Source organism: Prionailurus bengalensis, chromosome F2 (assembly GCF_016509475.1).
Source record: "Prionailurus bengalensis isolate Pbe53 chromosome F2, Fcat_Pben_1.1_paternal_pri, whole genome shotgun sequence".
In the NCBI taxonomy this organism is placed as follows: Eukaryota; Metazoa; Chordata; class Mammalia; order Carnivora; family Felidae; genus Prionailurus; species Prionailurus bengalensis.
Genome location: NC_057353.1, coordinates 52,621,930 through 52,644,550, shown reverse-complemented (window position 1 = coordinate 52,644,550; position 22,621 = coordinate 52,621,930). Strand labels below are relative to the sequence as shown.

The 22,621-nt window shown below is 36.3% G+C and overlaps 1 protein-coding gene across 4 annotated transcripts in view; it reads left to right on the top strand.

Moving 5' to 3' along the window:
• ANGPT1 (angiopoietin 1) overlaps positions 1 to 22,621 on the top strand; it is a 362,218-nt gene that overhangs the window by 258,189 nt on the left and 81,408 nt on the right. For all 4 annotated transcript variants that reach the window (XM_043601599.1, XM_043601601.1, XM_043601598.1 and 1 more), the window contains 2 exons: positions 3,545 to 3,700; positions 14,819 to 14,940. In XM_043601599.1, coding sequence (XP_043457534.1) covers positions 3,545 to 3,700; positions 14,819 to 14,940 — 278 coding nt within the window. The remainder of the gene's footprint in view (positions 1 to 3,544; positions 3,701 to 14,818; positions 14,941 to 22,621) is intronic.

The following is a 22,621-nucleotide window of genomic DNA, read 5'->3' as shown; positions in this document are numbered from 1 at the left end:
TCAGGTCTTGCGGTCAGCAACTTGTAAGCTTAAAACTGACATCTTAGATGTTCCTAAAATATTAAAACTTGAAGTAGCCATCATAGTCTGTGAACATGTTTTTAAAACCAGTAGGGAAAATATGAGGACAATCAAATTTGTTACAAATTTTTTCAGAACCTGGCTGATATGACACATCAAGATGGATTTCACAGTTATACATCTACAGAGGAATGTTGAGAGATAAGATGAAAGTAGCCCTCCTTATTAATCATACATTGTATATTTGACTTCTGCCTCCCTCCTCAGCCTTTAAATCAACTACATCTGGTTTTTGCTACTTAAATGTGCCATTATCGTTTGTATTAAAAGGCAGTTACTCCTACAGAAAGCAGCCCCACTTAATTAAAAAATAATTAACTAGAGTTATATTCATGTTACTCATCACAGCAGCCCAAATAAGAATTTTAGTATAGGTTTTTTACATATTTTTACAGTAGGGTCAGCAGAATTTGAAGACTGTGATGAATGCTTACATAAAGCAGTTATTTTGCTTTGCTGGTGTTACCTTTTACAGTTAAAAAAAAAGCATAGTAGTACAGAATAGAGAGATAAGAGCTAACATAGAGAGAGTCACAAAGCAGCTGATCCTTGATGTAGTCACTATGTGCCAGAGGGTGTCCTCCTTTATTGGAGACTGAAACACATAACTGTATTACACCCAGAGCAAGTTGAGCTCTGGGAAATAACTCCCACTAACCAACTGCATAAGAAGTTGGTGTATAGGGATGCCTGCTAGCTCAGTTGGTAGAGGAAACACCTCTTGATCTTGGGGTTGTGAGTTCAAGCCCCATGTTGGGCATAGAGGCTACTTAAAATAAACAAACAACCAAAAAACTGATGTATAATTATCACAGAGATCTATATTGAAGCTCATGCTGAGTGAGTTCTCTCTCAGTAGAGAAATCTACATAGGAAACCAAGTTATTATTTGAGCTTTCTTGATAAGCAGGGAATTTGACATTGAATAAATTCAGTAGTCTAAATGACTGCTACTCAAGGAAGTTGTCGTTTTGCAAACAAGTTAAGAAGCTTGCTCCAGAATTCCAGAATGTAAATTAAAGCATTACAGCATCACTTTCTTCATTGAGAAAGTCTTGCTCCTATATTTATATGCACATACACACATACACGTAGTAATAGTGTGCTTAGCAACATAGGTGATTTGCTTTCTGACACAGTTTCCTCATTTCACGTCACATTGTTCACAAACAGATCTCATATAGGTAATTCTTCTGTGGACCACACTTTGAGAAGCACTGGTCTTTGCCTGAATTAGAATTACATTGGGAGGCATGTAAAATACATAGTTGTCTAGTATATACCCATGAAAATTCTGACTCAGTGTTCTGTTGTCTTGTACCTTCATCTGCATTTAAAAAATGCTTCCCATGTAGCTTTGATAAACATACAAGGTCGAAGAACTACACAATAATATGCAGAGTAATTAAATAGTACTTAGCTGAATAGGTTAGAGATTGAGAACATGGGTTTTGGCGTTGGGAGTTGAGTTATTATTTTTCTTGGGAAAATTGCTGTGGATTTTGTAGGTCTCAATAGTCTAACCTATAAAGCAGCTATAACAATACATACCATATAAACTTGTAAGGTTTAAGTGCTGTTATAAAAAGAAAGTACTTAGTTCAATACCTACCACATAGTAGACAATCGATAAATGTCAGCTGTAAATGTCAGGTAATCACCTCCATGATCAAGATTTACCTGCCATTTTTGAGAGTATATTCATTCATAATTTCCAAAAAGAGAGTTAAAGGATGTTATGAGGAAAAGGAAAACATGATGCAGAATCCAAGACAACAGATGCCTGATACTCCGACCTACCTTTCCACTACCTTTCCATTGTTGTTCAAATATGTTAGTTCAATTGGAATAAAGCCAAGGTTAGATGTGGCTTCGTTTAGACCTTACATTTTGTCAAGATAGTTTCTGGATAGCTATTCTAACCTATCAATGTTATATTTGTTTTATAATAAATGTTTGTAAGTTGAATTTTTTTTTTCCTCTACCTCTAATTTTGGGAATAAAGGATGAAGGGGAGTTACTTTATATTGACCAAGAACATAGTCAGAATTTATTAATAACAATAAGAGCTTTGATTCTAACCTTTCATTTTCTTTATCTTGGGGCAGATTTATGTTTGATAAATAGAAATAAGCAAGAGACGGTGTTAGAAAGTGAACTGCCAGAGTTGCACAAAGGGGAATTTAGGTTTAGACTTTATTTATTACATGACAATAATATTACTATGGATTATAAAATAGTGGATGCATTATGGTTCACTAAATCAGTAAAAATCACGTAGCTGTTAATGATTTGGAACCCGGGTTATGAAGAACAACTTGGCAGAACTATCGAGTGGTTAAGAGTGTTGGTATGAAAGTTAAGGACTTCAGCGTTCAAATCCAAGTCTGGCTGTTTTTGTGGTGTGTGGCCTTGGACCTGACTTCTCTGGGATGCAGTTTCCCCATATGTGTAATTGGGTAATAAAATGTAGTCACCACACAGTGGTGGGGGAGAATTAAGTGCACTGACAGGGAGGTGCAGGCCTCTTCTGTGTTTTTCAAGCGTGGTTATACTTAGCTTTATTCTCTCAGGTGTCTAACAACCTCTCTCAGAGTGTCACTTAGGAATTCCTCCTGACCCCTGTGGTATAATTTACTTTACAACCATTGTATTCCCTAAGATGGCACCATAGAGGACTAAATGTTACCCAAGGCAAGGAGGGCAAATGCTGCTTTATAGCTTATACTTTCAGTGCTTCTCTGCTTTTTTTATTTTTTATTTTTTTAGCTTTCAAAGGAGCACTGAGAATGGTTTTAGCTCATTCCGTGGCTCTGCAGCTCATTTTGTATACTGTTGCCTATACTTGACTATTCTCTTAAAAGCTTGTGTTTGGGGCACCCACCCTCCTCCCACTGCTTGTGTAATTCCCCTAACCCAGCATGGTCTTTTACTTTTCATTACATGAATGAAAGCAGGAGGCTGAGTTTTTCTGAGACCGGTAGTCAATGTGGTCTATTGAAAGACCAGAGAACCAAGATTTAGGTTTAAATGATCGTGCTAAGGCTGCTGCATTCTTGCTGGGTGACCTTGGGCTCATCATTGACCTTGTCTGATTCTGTTTCCTCAGCCATAAATAAAAGCAAACCAAAACAAATCACACAAAACAATGAGGCCATCTGTACCTCACTCACATCTTTGCAGTAAGGATTGAAGGAGTTGTAGAAAATAAGAAAGCACTATCCAAGTGCAAATTTTCATTATGATTGTGAGGATTATATATATGTATCAGTATATAAGGAGTTTGTTAGCAACTGGGTCCCTGTGTACTCTGCTCCCATTTCCCAACTCCCAGAAATGCAGAGGATCCCTGCCAGATGGCTGATTTGCCAGCTGTGTCTTGTTTTGTCATTGTAAATATTACATGCTCCAACTGAGAAGCTTTGCTTATAATGTAGTATGTTTTGTCCTTTATCTCTTGCAGATTGAGAATTACATTGTGGAAAATATGAAGTCGGAGATGGCCCAGATACAGCAGAATGCAGTCCAGAACCACACGGCCACCATGCTCGAGATAGGAACCAGCCTTCTCTCTCAGACCGCAGAACAGACCAGAAAGCTGACAGATGTTGAGACCCAGGTACACCCCTGGGCCAGAGTCGACAAACTCTTAACTGAGCAGAATTTTTTCCCCTTTAGCATACTCCATAAACACAGAGCACATTTCAACCACTGAGATTGGGGAAACATACACATTTTTGTTTATTGGTAATAACAACAATGACTGCCTGACATGCTATGCATGTTTCTTTTGATTTAATGAAGGTTGGTAGATGTAGCTTTGTGTGTGTTTGCAAAAACAGGACTGGCAAAGGACTTAATCAGCATTTAAATTCAAATAAACACTGCAGCTACCAACTATGATATGATATGTGTCAAACAAAATAACCATTTGGGTCAAATTGGTGCCTTTGATGTACATTTTTGACCTGTCTTGTTTCGCCTCTGATAATACACTAGCCATATGGCACCTGCAGAGTATTTATGCGTTCAGTAGATACACAGGAAAACCAAAATTAACTTAGCAGCAATGTGTAGTTATATATATATATATATATATATATATATATATATATATATAGTGCCATGGACAACAACATACTTCTTTATGTACAATCATACTTATTTCAGTACAGATCAGTAAAATGCCCTTTAGTCAGCACTGTCACAAACCTACTATTACAGTTCAGTGAAAATCTTTTTTTTTTTTTTTCAACGTTTATTTATTTTTTTGGGGACAGAGAGAGACAGAGCATGAACGGGGGAGGGGCAGAGAGAGAGGGAGACACAGAATCGGAAACAGGCTCCAGGCTCTGAGCCATCAGCCCAGAGCCTGACGCGGGGCTCGAACTCCCGGACCGTGAGATCGTGACCTGGCTGAAGTCGGACGCCCAACCGACTGCGCCACCCAGGCGCCCCAGTGAAAATCTTTTTTGATGATTTGAAGATGATTTCTTGGTCCCATTTTAACCATGGAAGTAGTTGTTCCCATTACTATTCTGAAACCCAGGGGATGATTCTATCCTAGTGTAGTTGATTTCTGGAATTGAAGCTGAAATAAATTCTTAAAAGATAAACTGAGGCACATTGAATTGTCAAGAGTTTATTTGCGCATACATCAATTGAAATTGAGCAGCGTTTAGCTAAAAGTGGTTAGGAACATTCCACTGTGGGAGCTACAGGAAAGGTTGTAACAGAGAAGATGTGGAAGCAAATCAAGGAAATTATTTGATTGATGAGAGCCCAAGCAGTGGCCTTCAGGAAGCCTAGCTGGCTGTTTGTGATTGGTTGTTCTCAATTTTCATTTTCTTCGATTCAGATGCACTGACTCTGGCTTAGGCTTTGATTTACTTAATGTAGGTTACTGAGGCATTAGAGCCACCTCAGTCTAATAGTCTCCTTATTTAATTATTTTAACAATATAAATTAAAAAATAAGATGCAACCTTATTTCCATTTTATTTTGTTTCTGTTAATGACATCACAGATCATATAATGATATTTAAAGATAAATAACAATGACAATTTATCTGGATGGAGCATTATATGTTATACAAACAGCTTTCCCATGTACAAATAATATTTATGAAAACCATTCAAAGCAGACAAGAGGTCAGAAATTTTGAGCAATTTTTTCACACTGATACAGCTAGTGAGTTGAATCGGCACTCTCATTCCTTTCCTTTTTTTATCTCTCTGGATTAGTAGTACTAATAATTAAACTAATTAAATAAGAACTTAAATGTGGATTACATTGGAGCAGTAAACCACATGGGCTTTGGAAAGTATTTTTTGCTGCACACTATTATCAGATAACTATAGGGGATGGGGAAGGGGAAGCTACATGTTATAACTAAAAAGTATGAGACTTTATATAATCATTTATTATCATACTAAACAAGTATGGCGATATGAACATTGGCTTCTTATGGTATAAATAATATGAGAGTATTTTCTCTTGCTTTTTTTTTTAGAACAGAATACTCACCTTCTCCTACAAAGCATTCTGTATATTCAGAAACTGAAACAACACAACCATACTTGACACAACCATACTTGAGTGAATATTTGAAATTTTTATACATTTATGAGTTTTAATGACTTACATGGCAGTGTTTTATTTTTTTCCATCCCCCAAATCCTTCTGAGTTATTTTTACTCATTTTCTACCTAGAAGTTGGAGTTGTGGTGGCGGTGTGGGGGGGGGGAGTCCCATTGTCAGCATCTTAATGTACAAATTGTACATTAGATTTTAAGAGATAAAAACTTGTTCTGCATCCTTAAGGCTAAAAAATATGTACTTTATGGAAAATAGTACAGAAAATTTGTAGGAAAAAAATGGCCTTACAGGGAACAGCTAAAACTAAAGAGTCATTAAAGGCCAATTAAAGTTTATTAGTTACTCCAAGAAGAATTTCAAGATAGCTAAAACCTGCAAAATATCTTAAAAATCACAAATCTATCAGAACTTGTGATGAGAAAGGTAGAGAAGGAAGACAGAAGCTCAGACCAACTATGTTCTACCTTAAGTAAATCCTGGGAGTTCTTTTCATTTGCATTTTGTTTATTTTTTTAAATTTATTAATTTATTTATTTTGTGAGAGAGGAAACATGAGTGGGGGAGGGATAGAGAATCCCAAGCAGGCTTCATGCTGTCAGTGCACAGCCAGACCCACAAACTGTGAGATCTTGACCCGAGCAGGAGTTGAACACTTAACTGATTGAGCCAACTGGGTACCCCTTCATATTCATTTTAATGTCTTCTAATTGTGCTACTGTAAAGCTGTTTTCATGTGAATGTGTACACATGTGGTGCTCTGTTGAACCTTTGCAACAGGCCTTGTTTGTTCTACTTAGACATAGCCATTCAAGTGCACTGAAGTACAGATGCAGGGGCAAGTTTGCAGAATGAATCCTAAATTGTTTCTTAATCTAAATGCATTCTATTCTTTAATAATCAGCATTTATAAACGAATAGACCCTTTGGGCTATCCAAGTATGCTCCTATGTTTTTGTTCCATGTTAATTCTCCTTTGTTTCACATTGGTAAGTGCTACTTTTCCTACACTGACTTCAGGTTCTCAGTTATTTTAGGAACTTATATCAATGGTTTTGCAACATATTTTAGTGTTCTAACTTTTACATGATAATGGTATAAAGACAAGTAACTTACTGCTTTCTAGTCCGCTGTCTAGACCTTCCAGAACTTAACAAAAGGTGGCAGAAACATGGTTTTACTGTAATGGCAATTAAAAATACTTATGTGTTTAACAAGCACCGTAATCAGAAAAGAAATAGATAATGAGCACGTCTAAATGACCCTGCTAGCCACAGTGGTGAGAATCAGGTGCCAACACCATGCCCGTACCTTCCTCTTCAGCCTAGCCTGTAGTATTTTTCTCACTCTGTTATCAGTTTGTACCAATATCTCCTTTACTTCCAGTTCCTCTTTCCAAGTGTGCACTATGAAGGAGTTAGTTTCAGACATTATTCATGTCCCTTCCTGTAGTGGAAGTCTATTTCTGACTTCTCCCATGGGCCTATTTTGATTAGAGGTACACTAGTAGACAAACTGTATTAGCATTCACCTCTCTTAATAGGTGTTTGGCTCTGTTCTAAGCAATTTTACATATATTAGCTACTTAATAATTAAAAAAAAATCCTGTGGGGTAGGTACCACCATCATCCCTTATATGTAAGTGATGAATCACTAAACTGTATTCCTGAAATCATTATTACAATATATGTAAACTAAATTTAAAAATTAAATTTAAATAAAATAGAATTTAAATAAATTTAAATAAAATTTAAAAATTAGAAAAAAATATAGTAAAGATGTGGGAACTGAAATCCAGAGAGGTGAAGCAACTTGTCCTGAGTGAAACAACTAGTGGTAAATGTTAGAGCAAAAATTTTACCCCAGGAAATCTGGCATCACAGTCTACATGCCTTACTGGCTCCCTTTGTGTCTATTCTGCCTCTCTCAAGGTTCCTTTCTCTCTTTAAGGTTGTAGAAACTAAATGGGCCCAAGCAGAGGGTAAGATGGAAATCAGAAAAGATGAAAGTAATGTGAACCTAATAGTAGCAGCTGAAAGTTTTCTATAAATGATAAGGATACTGCTGCTGTTGCTGTTCTGCTGCTGCTGATGGCACCACCAATTATTGCCATTTTGCCTTGTGCCTGCACATTGTCTCATGTGATCCTAGAATCCAGTGTTATCCTTGCCATTTGCTGGCTGTGTAACTAACTATAGGGCAGTTCCTTAGACACTTAGCCTATGTTTCCTTTAATTTCCAATTATTTATATAGGAACCATAGTCTTAGGAATGGAATTTAACCAAATTTTAAAAGGTATATTTTGAGTGTCTTCTTAATGCAAGAGGTTTTAATAGGTACTGTATAGAATACAATAAGTAAAGCAACCGTTATCCTCAGGTAGCTTAATTGAGTTAATGTGGCAAAACTTGTCTAAACCATTTCTTCCTTAACTTTCCATCAAATAAGTTAGCTATGAAGCCATTTCTTATTGCCATAAAAATGCATCTTTCCAGTCTCCTACTGTGGGGGTTTCATTGACCAATGACCCCAGCTGCTGTACTCTGAAATCCATCACTATGTTGATGCAGAAGGCACAATTCCCAGTGAAACGCTGTAGTAGCAATACTTAGTCAGACCTGCCCCTGGGAGCTGTTGGACTCCACTGACACATGACTTTGGCTAAGGGCTCTCCCTCAGCCTTGCTGAACTTTCTCACAGCTTCCCTGGAGGCCAAGATTTCCACTCAATCTTCTTTCCTTCCCTTTCTTCTTCACTGTGATTAGACCTGCATCCTAGTCAGAAGGTGCTCCTAGACACCTCTGTCTTCTTCCCAACTTTCCTTTACAGGCATTCCCCCTAATAAATTTCTTATATGTGTAATCTCATTTTGTCATCTGCTTGTCAGAGGTCATACACCTGTTGTTTGGACTTCAGTTGTACAATTGCAAGTTTAAGCCAGTTCAGGAACAGATTAGTCAATGAGCATCAGTCTCTAGACAGAAATAGGTTTGAGAAGGCAGCTCTCAAAGTTGAGCCACTGGATCTCTTCAACTGAAGAGAGATAGTTGAATAAATATTTAACCTTGGCCTAGTTAAAATGGCAGTAAAATGAATTTGCTAATGGGTCATCCAAGAAAAATACCCTGGTAATTAACTTTCTCACAAGGTCTGGAAAAAGTATTTGATAACCCATTTGAAGAGGTCTCAGTGAACTATGACCCACAGGTCAAATTTGAGTTGCCAGCTCCTTTTATAAATAAAGTTTTTATTGAATACAGCTACACTCATTCATGTATATGTTGTGTATGGATGCTTTCCCAATAAATTTGAGTTGAGTAGTTGTACCAGAAACCATATAGCCCACCAATATATTTATTATCTGTCCCTTTATAGAAAAAGCTGACCACCCCTTGTACTAGGATACAAATTTCTAGAGAGCAAGGATTTTCTCTGTCTTGTTCACTGCTCTTTTTATAACATCACTTGGTACACAGTAGGTTCTCAATAAATGCTTGTCAAATGATTATATTAACTAATACTAGTCCCTTAATTTCTGTAGATTTCGGCCCAGTGCTCCTAAAATCAAAGGTAGTGTCCTAAAGATTATATGTTGATTATTCTTTATACCCATAAATAGCTGATGAGTCAGAATAGGACTTTGAATAGAAGCACTCTACTGCAAAGTTACTCTGACCAACTAAGAACATTGGATGACAGCATTTTCTGTATACTCTAAGAAGCATGAGAAATTTGGCCACTTTCCTGCTTCATAGTGCTAGTTTAGTGTTGGAGTGGGGAGAGGAGAGAAATCAGATATCATTAGCCATGACAAGCAGAAGATGTGGATGTCATGGTGATTTGAAAGAAACAATTTCAATAGCCATGACTCTATTGACTGAGGGAAGGTACCTTTCTTAGCCAGAGTGAAGCTGCTTGTATACAGCTACATGAGCCTGTAGGAAAGAAGTCAGACTCCGGAGACAAACTACCTGGGTTCCATTCTGACTCCTCTGTGCATTAGCTCTGTAATATATGCACTGTCTGTACTAAACTCCATAACCCAATGAGATTTTCCTTGTGCTATTTATATATAATATAAATAAAATATAAAATATTACAGATAACAATTAGATAGTATTAATTCAGTAACATTATCATGACTAAGAGTAACAGTAACTCTCTAAGATTAGCTAATTTTCACCTTCAAATTTCCTCGATTGTTCTACAAAAATTTTCATAGGTGTTTTATTTTTTTTTAAGATGTAATATAGTCCCTTTTAATTTGGAGCACTCTTTCGATTTTTTTTTCTTCAGGTTTTTAAGACACCGGGCCCATTGTTTTTGTAGAGTGTCCCATATTCTGAACTTCTCTGAGTATTTCTTTGTGATGCATTTTAACTTATTCATTCTAACGGTTCCTTTAAACTGGAAGCTAAAGGCTCAATCAGATTGAGTTGAACACTGCGGTGGGAGTTCTTTGTAGAATTACTCACCACTCCCTATTATCTGGAAGCACAAATGCCAGCTTGCCGCACTCTCAGTGATGCTATTTTAACTCAGGGTAGAAGCATCCATGTCTCGCCATCTTAGTTGTCTACTTTCCCTTTGGAAAGTAGCAGATAACCTGGAGGGGGTACTTTGTCACACTGCCCACTATTGACCAAATAAATTCTTTCACCAAGTTTTAAAATGGTGATCTTCTGATTCCTTGAACACATAGCAGCCTTTATTCCATTGTAAAAATCTAATTATCAAGACGTCATATTTTGTGTTACATTTTTCATTTGAAAAACAAAATTAAAGTAAAAAGAAGTATAAACTACAAACAAAGCTGATTTCAAAGCTAACATGCTAAGAAGGAAATGTTCTTTTGTGGGAGATTTTCCTTTTAAGCAAGATCAGAGGCACTCTTAAAAGTATTAAAGGGAAGCTGGCTGAAATTCTCTAACTCACTTTGGTTGCAAAACTAGTAATTTTTATTTAAAAATTTTTATTTTTCAATGAAAGAACTAACATTTTAGAGTTCATAACTTCTCAGTTTCAAGTCTTATGTCTTACATAAGGAAGATACCCCTCCCTCCTTCCTTCCTTCCTTCCTTCCTTCCTTCCTTCCTTCCCTTCTTTCTTTCTTTCTTTCTTTCTTTCTTTCTTTCTTTCTTTCTTTCTTTCTTTCTTTCTAGATGTACATTGGAATATGTTTAGGCTAAACAAAATGAAATGTCTTAGTCATTTTAATGGAACACTTAGATTATTGCTAAGCAGCAAGTTTCACAGACACATGGCAAGAAAGTAGCCAATTTATCATAGTTTCTTGTACAATTCTCATGGTAGCTCGTTTTTGAACTGTAGGCCTGTGTTAATACATCAGTGGAGAGAATTGAAATAAAGTGGTTATTTGGTCAAAGTGATGGGAAAATAAGAGAAGGGATTGGCATTTGTTCTCAGGAGTGACCTGAGATGACCTGACACCTAGCCTGGACTAAGTGAGATTTGAAATCTGTCCCTCTCCTTCTCTTATATTCAGATGCTTCTTTAGATTTAGATTTTAGATTGTTATCATTGAAGGCCCACTTAACATTCACATGGCCTGCTACCCTCTCCCTGACAATGACCCAACTTGAAAAATAACTCACTGTCCATTGTCTAGTATATCATCCAACAAATAGCTCTGACTGTGCCAATATGCCACCCATGCTGGGCACTGGCAGTTTGGAGGGCTCCAGATGGAGTAGTCCTGTCTCTGTGTAACTGACATCCTCCTGGGGGTAGAGAAACAGCAAATGAGCGAACAGAAGATAATTTCCAATAGTGATGATTTTATAAAGCCAATAAAACAAGGGTGACTTGATAGAGGATGATGGGGAGTTATATTTCAAACAGTTGCCAGGAAGGGCCTCCATAAGGAAGAATTGATTGATAAGAAATCAGCCATGCATCTGGGATATGGTGGGCAACTGCAAATGCAAAGACCCTGAGGTAGCAATGAATTTGGCATGTTGGGGTGGCAAGAAGAAGGACAATGTGGTTACAGCATAATAAAACAAGAAAGGGAATGGCAGGATGAGATCTGAGAAGTAAGTAGTATTCTGATCACATAGGACCATGTGGGCCAGGCTAAGAACTTCGGAATTTATTCACATTGCAAAGAGAAGCAATTAACAGATTTAACATTGGTGATGACATAAGGTGACTTACGTTTTTAAAAAGTTCATTCTGGTGTTATGTAGCAAACTGACTGGAGGTAGGACAAAGTGGAGAAAAATTAGGAACTGTTATAGTCTCCAGACTTACGTATAGACAACTTCATTTTTAATTTTAGATAGCTCAATTCTCTTCTCAGTGTTCTCTCAGTATATATATATTATAATATATAATATATTACAGTAATAATACTATACTGTATATAATAATATATTATATAATATATTATATACTATATATTATAATATATAATAATATAATTATATAATATATCATATAATAATTATATATTATATTATAATATATTATAATAATAATACTATACTGTGTCTAATAATTAGTATAGTATAGTATAGTATAATAATATATAGTATAGTATTACTATACTATATACATTATATATAAATTATGTAATTATTACTCTACTATATATAATATAGTATTAATATAATACTATACATAGTATTATAGTATTATTACTATACTATATATAGTATTATATATAATTATATGTATAATAATATATATTATATATTAATTCTAGCTAATAAACAAAAAACTTGCATAGAAAAAATATGTTTACCAGTTCAAAATTAAATTGTGTGTATCCCCAATCCTTACATTCTCTACCATTCTCTCCTCTGGGCTGCTTTGAACTCTGTCCTCAAATCCCAGTTCCTCTTGCTCCTGTTTTTCCTCAAATGAAGTGACTCAGTAGAGGAAAATATTTTTTTTTTAACTCTAAAACACTCCATAAGTATTGATTAATAGTAGTAACTTTTAGATTGGCTTTCAGATCTATATTTATGACAATTTTATGAATGAATCATAGAAACTTCAAACTTTTTGTTGTTTATTTATTTTTGAGAGAGAGAGAGCACAAGTGGAGGAGGTGCAGAGAGAGGAGGGGACAGAGGATCCAAAGTGAGCTTCATGCTGACAGCAGCGAGCCCAACTAGGCTCGGACTCATGAACGTCGAGAACATGACCTGAGCCAAAGTTGGTTGCTCAATCGACTGAGTCACCAAGGTGCCCTGAAACTTCGAACTTTTTTAAAGCACAAATGCCCCATCTTGCTATTTTCTTGCCCACTCCTTCACCATCCAACATGTCACCCCTCCCCCACCATGGGACTGAGACCTAGGTGAGGAGAGTGGAATCAAGTCATGCAAAATGAAATAACACATGTGCAGAGGCAGATCCTGTCTTTATTTTAAAATTATACTATGTTCAGCATGGATATTTTTGCACTAATTTTGATCTTTCAAAATGTTGCATTAAAATATTATCTTGATTACTGAATTTCTTGACATCTGCTTAAATTTTACAACTGAGAAAATTGCCTCTCTCATCTCTCCCTAGTTCTTGTCCTCCTCTCTTGCAAATCCATCCCCTTCCCCCACAACCTCTCATAGCCCAAGTCTAACCCTGGTCGTATCAGTATGTTTTGAAAAGGTTATGTGCATCTGATGTAATCCCAGGTTTAGACCTGCTACAGAAAAGGAGGAAAGCTCTAATAGTGTCATTTTTAGAGGAGGACCTATAGATTGATATTGACCCTCCAGAAGGATTTCCAGGTCCCTTTCAAAAAGTAATTCTTTTTTTTTTTTTAAGTTTTTTTTTTTTTTTTTTTAATTCTGAGAGACAGAGAGAGAGAGAGAGAGAGCACAAGTTGGTGAGGGGGAGAGAGAGAGAGGGAAAGAGAGAATCTCAAGCAGTCTCCATGCTGTTAGTGCAGAGCCCGACATGGTACTTGAACCCACAAACCTCCACAAACTGTGAGATCATAACCTGAGCCGAAACCAAGACCTGGGTGCTTACCTAACTGAGCCACCCAGTAAGAAAAGTGTGATGGTTTTAAATTTTCAAATGACATAGGAAGCTTTTAAGCTAATTATACTTTTTTTTTCCTTGCTTTGTTTACCTCCCTTAGAGACGACTCAGGTAGAAGGGGTGGACACAACAGAGATAGGGAGGAATAAAGACAGTGGCACAGTTTTGAAGGCATCTTATAGGATTGAAGTGTGTGATGTGTTTTTTTGGAGAATGAACCCAAAGCCTTTGGGCTTATGACTCACAGACTCATGTTATATTAAAGCCTGACTAGCAACATGAGTCTTGATGATTCAAGATAAGTTGAACATTTATATTTTCTAGAGTACCCAGTGTAGTGCAGTTGAAAAGAATACTATAGTCTGTCTTCAGTGCAATCTGGGTTCCTGGTCCCTTCATTTGCTCCGATGAAGACCCAAGATGGTTTAACTAAACCTCTTAGTGTTCTGTGTAGAACATTAAAATTAGAGTCACACTATCTGGGTTCAGAACCCAGTCCTTCCCTTGGTTCCTACATCAGTTTTGGCCTCTCTCTGAACCTTAATTTCCTCATTTATAAAGTGAAGGTAGCAATTCTTCCTTAGTGTGTTATGTGCCCATGTCCCTAAAATGACATGATATCTGGAAGGGCTGGCATGACCTAATATGATAGTTATTCAATAACTTTGTAGTCATGAATCTGTCTAAACTATGTCAAGAGCTGTTTACACATTTATAATTAATTTTTTTAAGGTAAGGGATCGAAGCAGGCAAATTTTACTTGCCTATTAGCTATTAATTGTTGTACACAATATCTAAGACTTTATAATAATTCTCATCATATAAATATTGGAGGCAAGCAGCACAATAGAATAATATCCTAGGGATTCAGGACATGAACATTTATATATGAACATGGATTTAACAATTCAATTTTCTCATTCAACTGCAACCTCAGTCTCGAATGAATACAATGATTAGGACACATTGTAAAACATTAATTAGTAGAATGTAGACCATTTAATTAATTATTCTGGAAGAAGTATCATTTTAAAAGGAAACACAGCTAAATGAAAAACTAAAACTTCTTTTCAGTCTTTGTGATTGAAGTTTGAAATGTTTTTATCTTTTATCTTTTATCTTGAGGTACTAAATCAAACTTCTCGGCTTGAAATACAACTGCTAGAGAATTCATTATCAACATACAAGCTAGAGAAGCAGCTTCTTCAACAGACAAATGAAATCTTAAAGATTCATGAGAAAAACAGGTGAGGATTGTTGTATTCCAAATATTTACAGGTGTACTTATTTTTATCCTTCACCTTTCTGTCAAGACTTAAAAAAAAAGATTGAGGTGGTTTGCAAAAATGGAAATATAGAGGCAATATAAGAAGAATAATACTGTTGCTTACACTCTTGAAACATTTGCTTTTTATAACTTTTAGCACTAATTTATCTAATGTTTAGTTGTGCAAATTCTACCATATCCACAAAAATTGATTCTATGATTGAATTCAGTGACACAAAATAGTGACAGTTTTTAGCAGGATGAAATCTGTAGCAATAGAGGAAAAAAGTAGTCTCTGAAACTCTATAACTTGAATTGTCACTCTATCTGCCCTTAAACTTTCATAAAACTACAAGATTGTTGAATTCACAGATCTTGCACTAGAGAGAAGCAGATTTTATTTTTCCCAGAAAATTATTTACGTGTAAAGCTGATTTAAGAGTTGCTCACCACTCCCCCCACCCCCCCCCACCCCCCGGCCTTTTCCCCATTTAAAGTTATTTACTCTGGATATAATAATTTATTTAGTTTTATAGATGTGTTTTATAACCTGTGAATCATCTCAGGTAAGTGAAATGGGACTTAAAGATCACCCCAGAGGTGGGATGGCATATAGACTATATCATTTTGAAGTTATTGGCATTCATGATGGATAATTCAATCAAAGCAATGACCTCTGTAGGACAAATGCATTGCTTGTTAAGTGGCTTCTGGATATTTGGATGGCTTGAAGACGTTTCAGTTTTTGTCCATTATATTGGGTTTAAAACCATTGTATTTCTAGAAACTAGTTCAATACCTTGTGTCATTAGAACTAGAGTTTCCATCATGTTTCTCACCAGGAAGTTACCTACGAGGACTGCTGGTTCTCTTACTTTACAGATGAGGGGATACACTTAGTGGAAGTGAGTGATTTGTCCAAGGTTACACAGCTTGCTGGTGGCACAGCTGGGAATGTAATTCAGGTTTCTTTCTTCCTAGCCCTGCTCTTTCCACTGTAGCACATGGTCTTTCAATACCACTATCTGCAGCCTTGAAAGATTCCCTAACTATACACTAAAAGTAGCCCTTAGTGACAACAATTACAGTGGAACTTATACATGAAGAAGATAAACCTGGCTGTTGATTTAGAGTCTGAAAGGGGTCATGCATACTCTATGACTTGTATTTCTAAGTTTTACATTTATTTATCTTTGTACTGTGTCACGGGGTAAACTGTATAACTATAAATAAACTTGACAGGACTTGACCCTGAACTGGTTGCATAATGAAATGTTTTGGAATTGAAAATCCTGCTGAAAAGTACCATTTATTCTCCTGCTGTTTCACAGTAACCAGACATATACATGTAGCAGGTATATTTTACTTCAACCATCCCTCGGTTTTAGGGTCCCACCATGCTTTAATTTGGTTGCTAAAAGTGAACCCCCTTATAGTCATGTATTTCAGTATGCTACTGTGAAAGCTTTGTCTAGGAATGGATAAGTAAAATGAAGTTTTTACCTTATTTTTCAGTTGTTTTTATAATTACGTAAATAACAGACCCTTAATGTAGAAAAAGGAGAAAGTACACAAAATAAAATGAAAAACCACAATCCTGACACATTGAGAAAGCTGCATATGTTGCTATATGTTATATAAAAACATATATTTTTTGTGGAAAGCTGTGTCATGCTATACACACTGTTTTTCAGCCTGCTTTCTTTGGAAACAGATATCTTTTCTCATGAATAAATATTCATCTAGTATCATTCTTAATAATTGCATGGTATTTCGTTTTAAGGTGTAACCTAGGGTGCTTTCAGTCTCTCACTAAGTATGTTACCATATATGATTTATCTTTTAAAAAGTTGTCAGTATGAATCTGCATTCTTCAGTTCTTCCCCTGCTGATATGTGTATTATCTCTTGGTCCGCATCTGACACTTGAGCTGTCAGGATACCATAAAAAAACCCAGGAGGACTAAAAGGTCTCACTCTTAACTACAAAAACAACTGCTGTCCCTTAAGTGTCACTGTACTCAGCTCTCTCTCTCTCTCTCCCTCTCCTTCTCTCTAGGTGGCTCTGCCTCTTTCTCTTTCCCTCTTTTCTTCTCATATACATTCTTTCTTTTCCTTTTTCTTCTTCTTTTTCTTTTCTTCTTCTTTCTTTTTCTTTTTTCTTAAATATATCCCTTCTATCTTATTTCCAAATCATTTGGGGTTTTTTGTTTTTCCATCATAATTCTTGATATGGCACGTAGTATCATTTCCTACTATGGAATTCTCACCATGAAATTGTCTGTTGAAGGGAACCTGCTTACAAGCTGTTCTCTCTATTCCATTGGTAAAGCTGAGTCAAGGTTCAAGCACTTGAAAGACCTCTGCTTCAGGCCAAGTAAAAGAGGCTTGTCCTGGGCCACAGCCTCTCAGAGGAGGCTCCTTATCCCCAGCACATACCTGCCTTCTGCTGATGGATTTTTTCCCCTTATTAAATTCTAATTTCTAAGGAAAATTCAGGCCTTCTTATATTACAGATCACAACACTTATTGCTAATGATGGTTTTCTCAGAGTTGTAACAATTCCTTTTTCCAGAAATATAACTATTTCACAATGAATTCAGGGATTTAGGTTTTAACTTGAAATTTCTCTGTGCTCATGCCTGAAAAAACTTACATGCATCCTTTCCTCCTACTCTGCACTCCTCTCTCTCTCTCTCTCTCTCTCTCTCTCTCTTTGACACTCAAGTATAGCATTACTTCACCTGTGGTTCCTGAAGGCATTTTTCTATCAGTGTGCCCTATCTCCTGACATTGCTGTATCTCTGTAGTAATCTGTGTCTTCGTGTTGAAGGGTCAAATGTGTTTAGCGGAGGGTTGGTGGAATATTTGTTCTTAAACCAGGTATAGTCTTCTATGAACCACTTAAAGTAAAATGTGCTTTACTTTATTTAAAAAAATATCCTTTTGTGATGTACAGCATACTTCCCCTGTTGTGTTTATTGTTATTGTTTATTTCCCTATGTGAAATGAAATTATAGGAACTCTGCTCAGCACTTTCTAGAGCAACAAAGAATTACTACCCGCCCCCCAACACCATTTAAGTGGATTGAAGGTCAAAGTCATACGTGAAGCTGTTTATATATTTTTAAAGAAGCTTATTGATTATCCCTACCTATTCCTTAAATAAATCTTAATCCTCCAAATGTAGCAAAAAGCTATTTCTACATTTAGGCATGTCTGAAATGTAGGAACAACATGCCTTTAGTTGGCCAGGTCTGGTTTGGATCAGCTAATACACTTTGCAAAGGGGATTATCTAAATTAAGCTTTGCTTCCTCCCCATGGAATGTCAGGGGTTGTGTCTGGGTGTGTGACTTACCAGCTTTGAGTGTGATGGGGCCTCAGCTGCCAAGTCGGTGAGCTGGCCCTTATGAGGGTCCACCACTTCTTTGGCAGAACAAGGAGGAATATTTTATGGACGGGATTATACTACACAATCATGCTGAGAGGTCCTGCTGATTTACATCCTGACAAATTAAATGCATCACTTGTAGGGTTGAAAAAGGATTTGGGGGCTCATTAGATTCACTTCTTTATCCACTAAATGGCCAAAGGCACAAAGCAAGAATAGGATTAGCAACATTTGCTCTACTGTTTGTTTTCCTAACAGTCTAGTAGGGGGTGACTCCAAAAAGCTTCCAGTTTGCTTTCTTTAGGAATTTTTTTTTCTTTTGTTGGATGCTATCCTAATCTTACAATGGTTTTGTTCCTTACCTCAAGGAAAGAGCATTTGGAAGTAAGAGATGAGTAATTGGCCCATGTAATTGAAATTATCAACCAAGAACCCAAGAAATTATTAATGTTTACCTTGCACATAGAGGGCTGGATCACAAAGTGGAACATGTAATTGTCAACTTTTATTAGATTCCTCTAGTATATTTCCTGTCAAGTCAACTCAAGACCATAGAAAAGAGAGATGGATGGGGAAAGATATCATAGTTCAAATCCTTAGAGCTGAACCAAATATATAACTGAATATTTTGATCTAGAAGTTTGGTAAACTGATTGGGTTTCAAGACACCTGTCCATCTCTGTCTTAACCCCAACTTTTTCCAAGGTGGGAGCAGAGCCAGGCAAAAAGTTATTCCAGAAGAAATTATTCTGCCTGACCAGGAGGGTACATAGGAAGGGAAAGGAGCATCTTATGTACACAAATATGCAGTACTGGGGCTTTCCTGATACTTGTGTTGAATATATAGAGTGAATATTAGGGAAATTTCTGGTAACACCCATCCAGTGACGTGAAACTGCACATGTGATGGACACTCCAAGATAATTTTATCAAAACTATCTGCTACCTACCTAATATCAGGCAAACATCTGTGCCAGGTGCTTTACCTACATTACTGCTAATCCACCAACTAATTCTGCAGAGTATCTATTATTATTTCTATTTTATATAGAAAGGGAAGTTCACAAAGGTCAGGTTTACTTGTCCATGACCAAACAGCTAGTTTATGGCAAAATTAGGGTTCAAGTCCATAATGATTTCCTGTCTTAAATATTATAAAAATATTTTTTCAACATGATGCAGCCTCAAGACTAATTGATGTGGCTGTCAAGTATCCTCTTAATACAAACAGATATAAGTTTAAAGAAAGGGGTAAGCCAGTTGTTTTGGCCTATTCCTATATAGATCATTATTTATTCCTGCTAATACTGGAGTAGGAAATATAAAGTATTTATTTTACCTTGGGAATTAACTGAACTGATTTGACAAGCCTCATCTATCTTCTAGCTGGAATTTATGGGAAGTTACTAAGTTAACTAATTTTAAGTGATTGAAATGTGTGTACTTTCAAGATACTAAATTATATCTTACAAACAAACTACTGTCATGGCATAATAAAATATTGATTTTAATCCTGAAGATGCTTAAAGAAATGAAAAGTTAAGTCAGTCTTTAAATTAAAGCCATCTTCCATTTGATAAGTTCTTTACAAAATACTAAGGTAAAATCCTGCTAACTTCTAGCATTAGATTAGGCTGAATTATATTAGTTGTGTATAGTAGGGATCAATAAAAAGCATTTCAATTTATATTACTCTGTTCTGTACCTTGTAAATGGAATACCTACAGATTGATTGAATGGAACATTTTTTTCCTCCACTCCTGTTTTTTTTTTAATTTTATTTTTTATTTTTTTTTAATTTACATCCAAATTAGTTAGCATATAGTGCAACAATGATTTCAGGAGTAGATTGCTTAATGCCCCTTACCCATTTAGCCCATCCCTCCTCCCACAACCCCTCCAGTAACCCTCAGTTTGTTCTCCATATTTATGAATCTCTTTTGTCCCCTCCCTGTTTTTATATTATTTTTGTTTCCCTTCCCTTATGTTCATCTGCTTTGTCTCTTAAAGTCCTCATATGAGTGAAGTGACATGATTTTTGTCTTTCTCTGACTGACTAATTTCACTTAGCATAATACCCTCCAGTTCCATCCACGTAGTTGCAAATGGCAAAATTTCATTCTTTTTGATTGCCTAGTAATCTCCATTGTATATATACACCACATCTTCTTTATTCATTCATCCATTGGTGGACATTTGGGCTCTTTCCATACTTTGCCTATTGTTGATAGTGCTGCTATAAACATGGGGGTGCATGTGTCCCTTCAAAACAGCACACCTGTATCCCTTGGATAAATGCCTAGTAGTGCAATTGCTGGGTTCTATTTTTAGTTTTTTGAGGAACCTCCATACTGTTTTCCAGAGTGGCTGCTCCAGCCTGCATTGCCACCAACAATGCAAAAGAGATCCTCTTTCTCCACATCCTCACCAACATCTGTTGTTGCCTGCGTTGTTAATGTTAGCCATTCTGACAGGTGTGAGGTGGTATCTCTTTGTGGTTTTGATTTGTATTTCCCTGATGATGAGTGATGTTGAGCATTTTTTCATGTGTCAGCCATGTGGATGTCTTCCTTGGAGAGGTGTCTATTCATGTATTTAGAAAATGAATTTAATGGCATATAGCATTTTTAAAAACTTCAATTTCATTAATTTTAGGATTTTAGAGTGAAATAGAATTCAGAATCAAACTGAAAATCCAAGGGTAATCTTATTTTTTTCCTTTCCCTGATTCCTCACAACTCACAGTGACTGTTGATGCTTTCAGTCCCATCCCCTAAATATTTTTTTCTTCATCTGTCTTGTTCATTTTATTGCCACTGACTGTGTCTTAAGTCCAACTCCCATTATTTTTTGTCTCGGTCATTGCAGAGACCTCTGTGCTTTAAGCCTTATGTCTCTCAAATTGATCATACAGAGCTCTGCCAAAGTCTTCTTTCTAAAATGCAAGTCAGATGATTTTTCACTCTTTTTAGGTCCCCAACACTAATTCAGCCCAACTTTTTAATCTCTATATAGCATCTACCTAATCCCATATTGATTCTCTGTAACTAACTGAAGAGAGTTCAAGTTTTTTAGCACTGAACACAGTCCATGATCATTATTATCCTAATTTTGTAGCCTTACTTATTCAAATCTTATATTTCAGAAAGTATGGTCGGATGGCTGAAAACATGAACTCTGAGGCCAGACTGCCTAGGTTTTGTTTTTCCATTTTTGTATTATAACCAACTCTGCCACATACTATTTCTGTGACTTTGGGCAAGTTACTTAAACTCATTGTACTTTGGTTTCCTAATTTCTAACACTGGGATGATGATAATAATAGCACATGGAATTGATGTGAGGATTAATTGAGTTAATGCATATAAAGCACTGAGAAGTGCCAGACACACATAACAAGTGTTTAATCATGCAAGTTGTTAGTATCACACTGTAAGTCTTGAAGTTATTTCATCTGATGTTTTGATTTGTCTGAAATGCTCTGCGGTTCTTTATTCAACTCACAAACTCCCTTTCACCCTTTAAAACTCAGTGCAGATGTTAACTTCCCTAAGAACCCTTCTCTGACTCTACCTGATATATTCAGTCATTACAACTTATATGATAACACTGTACATTGTTTTCTCCCATGATTTCACTTAACCCATCACACTGTAATATGTGTGTATATGTGTGCTTGTATGTGTGTGTGTGTGTGTGTGTGTGTGTGTGTGTGTGTGTATGTTTATCTGTCTCTCTACTATTGGGCTGTGACCTTCTGGAACACAGAGATTATATTTTATTTATCTTTGTCTTCATGCTCCCAGGCACAATTCTCTACACATTGTATATATAGTATTAAGTGCATTTTGAACGTTGAATGAATGATGAACTGGCAAATGTCCCGGTAGTTCTATCCCAACAAATGTCATTTATCTCTGTACACACACATACACACACACAGACACACACAAAACAAAAACTAAAAAATATTTTTGATGGAAAACACAAACCACCTAGTTTATATTAAATATTGTAAATACATTAACAGTCCTTAACATAAATAAAATAGAGATGGTGTTTACACTGCTACTCTGCATCCTCAAAAGCCCACTGCACGGCTCCCAAGGTTATCAGTCCACATTTTGACGTTTGCTAATTCAGCCCAAGTTTTAAATATCTTTTTTTAAACGTTTATTTACTTTTTGAGAGATACAGACCATGAGCAGGGGAAGGGCAGAGAGAGAGGGAGACACAGAATCTGAAGCAGGCTCCAGGCTCTGAGCTGTC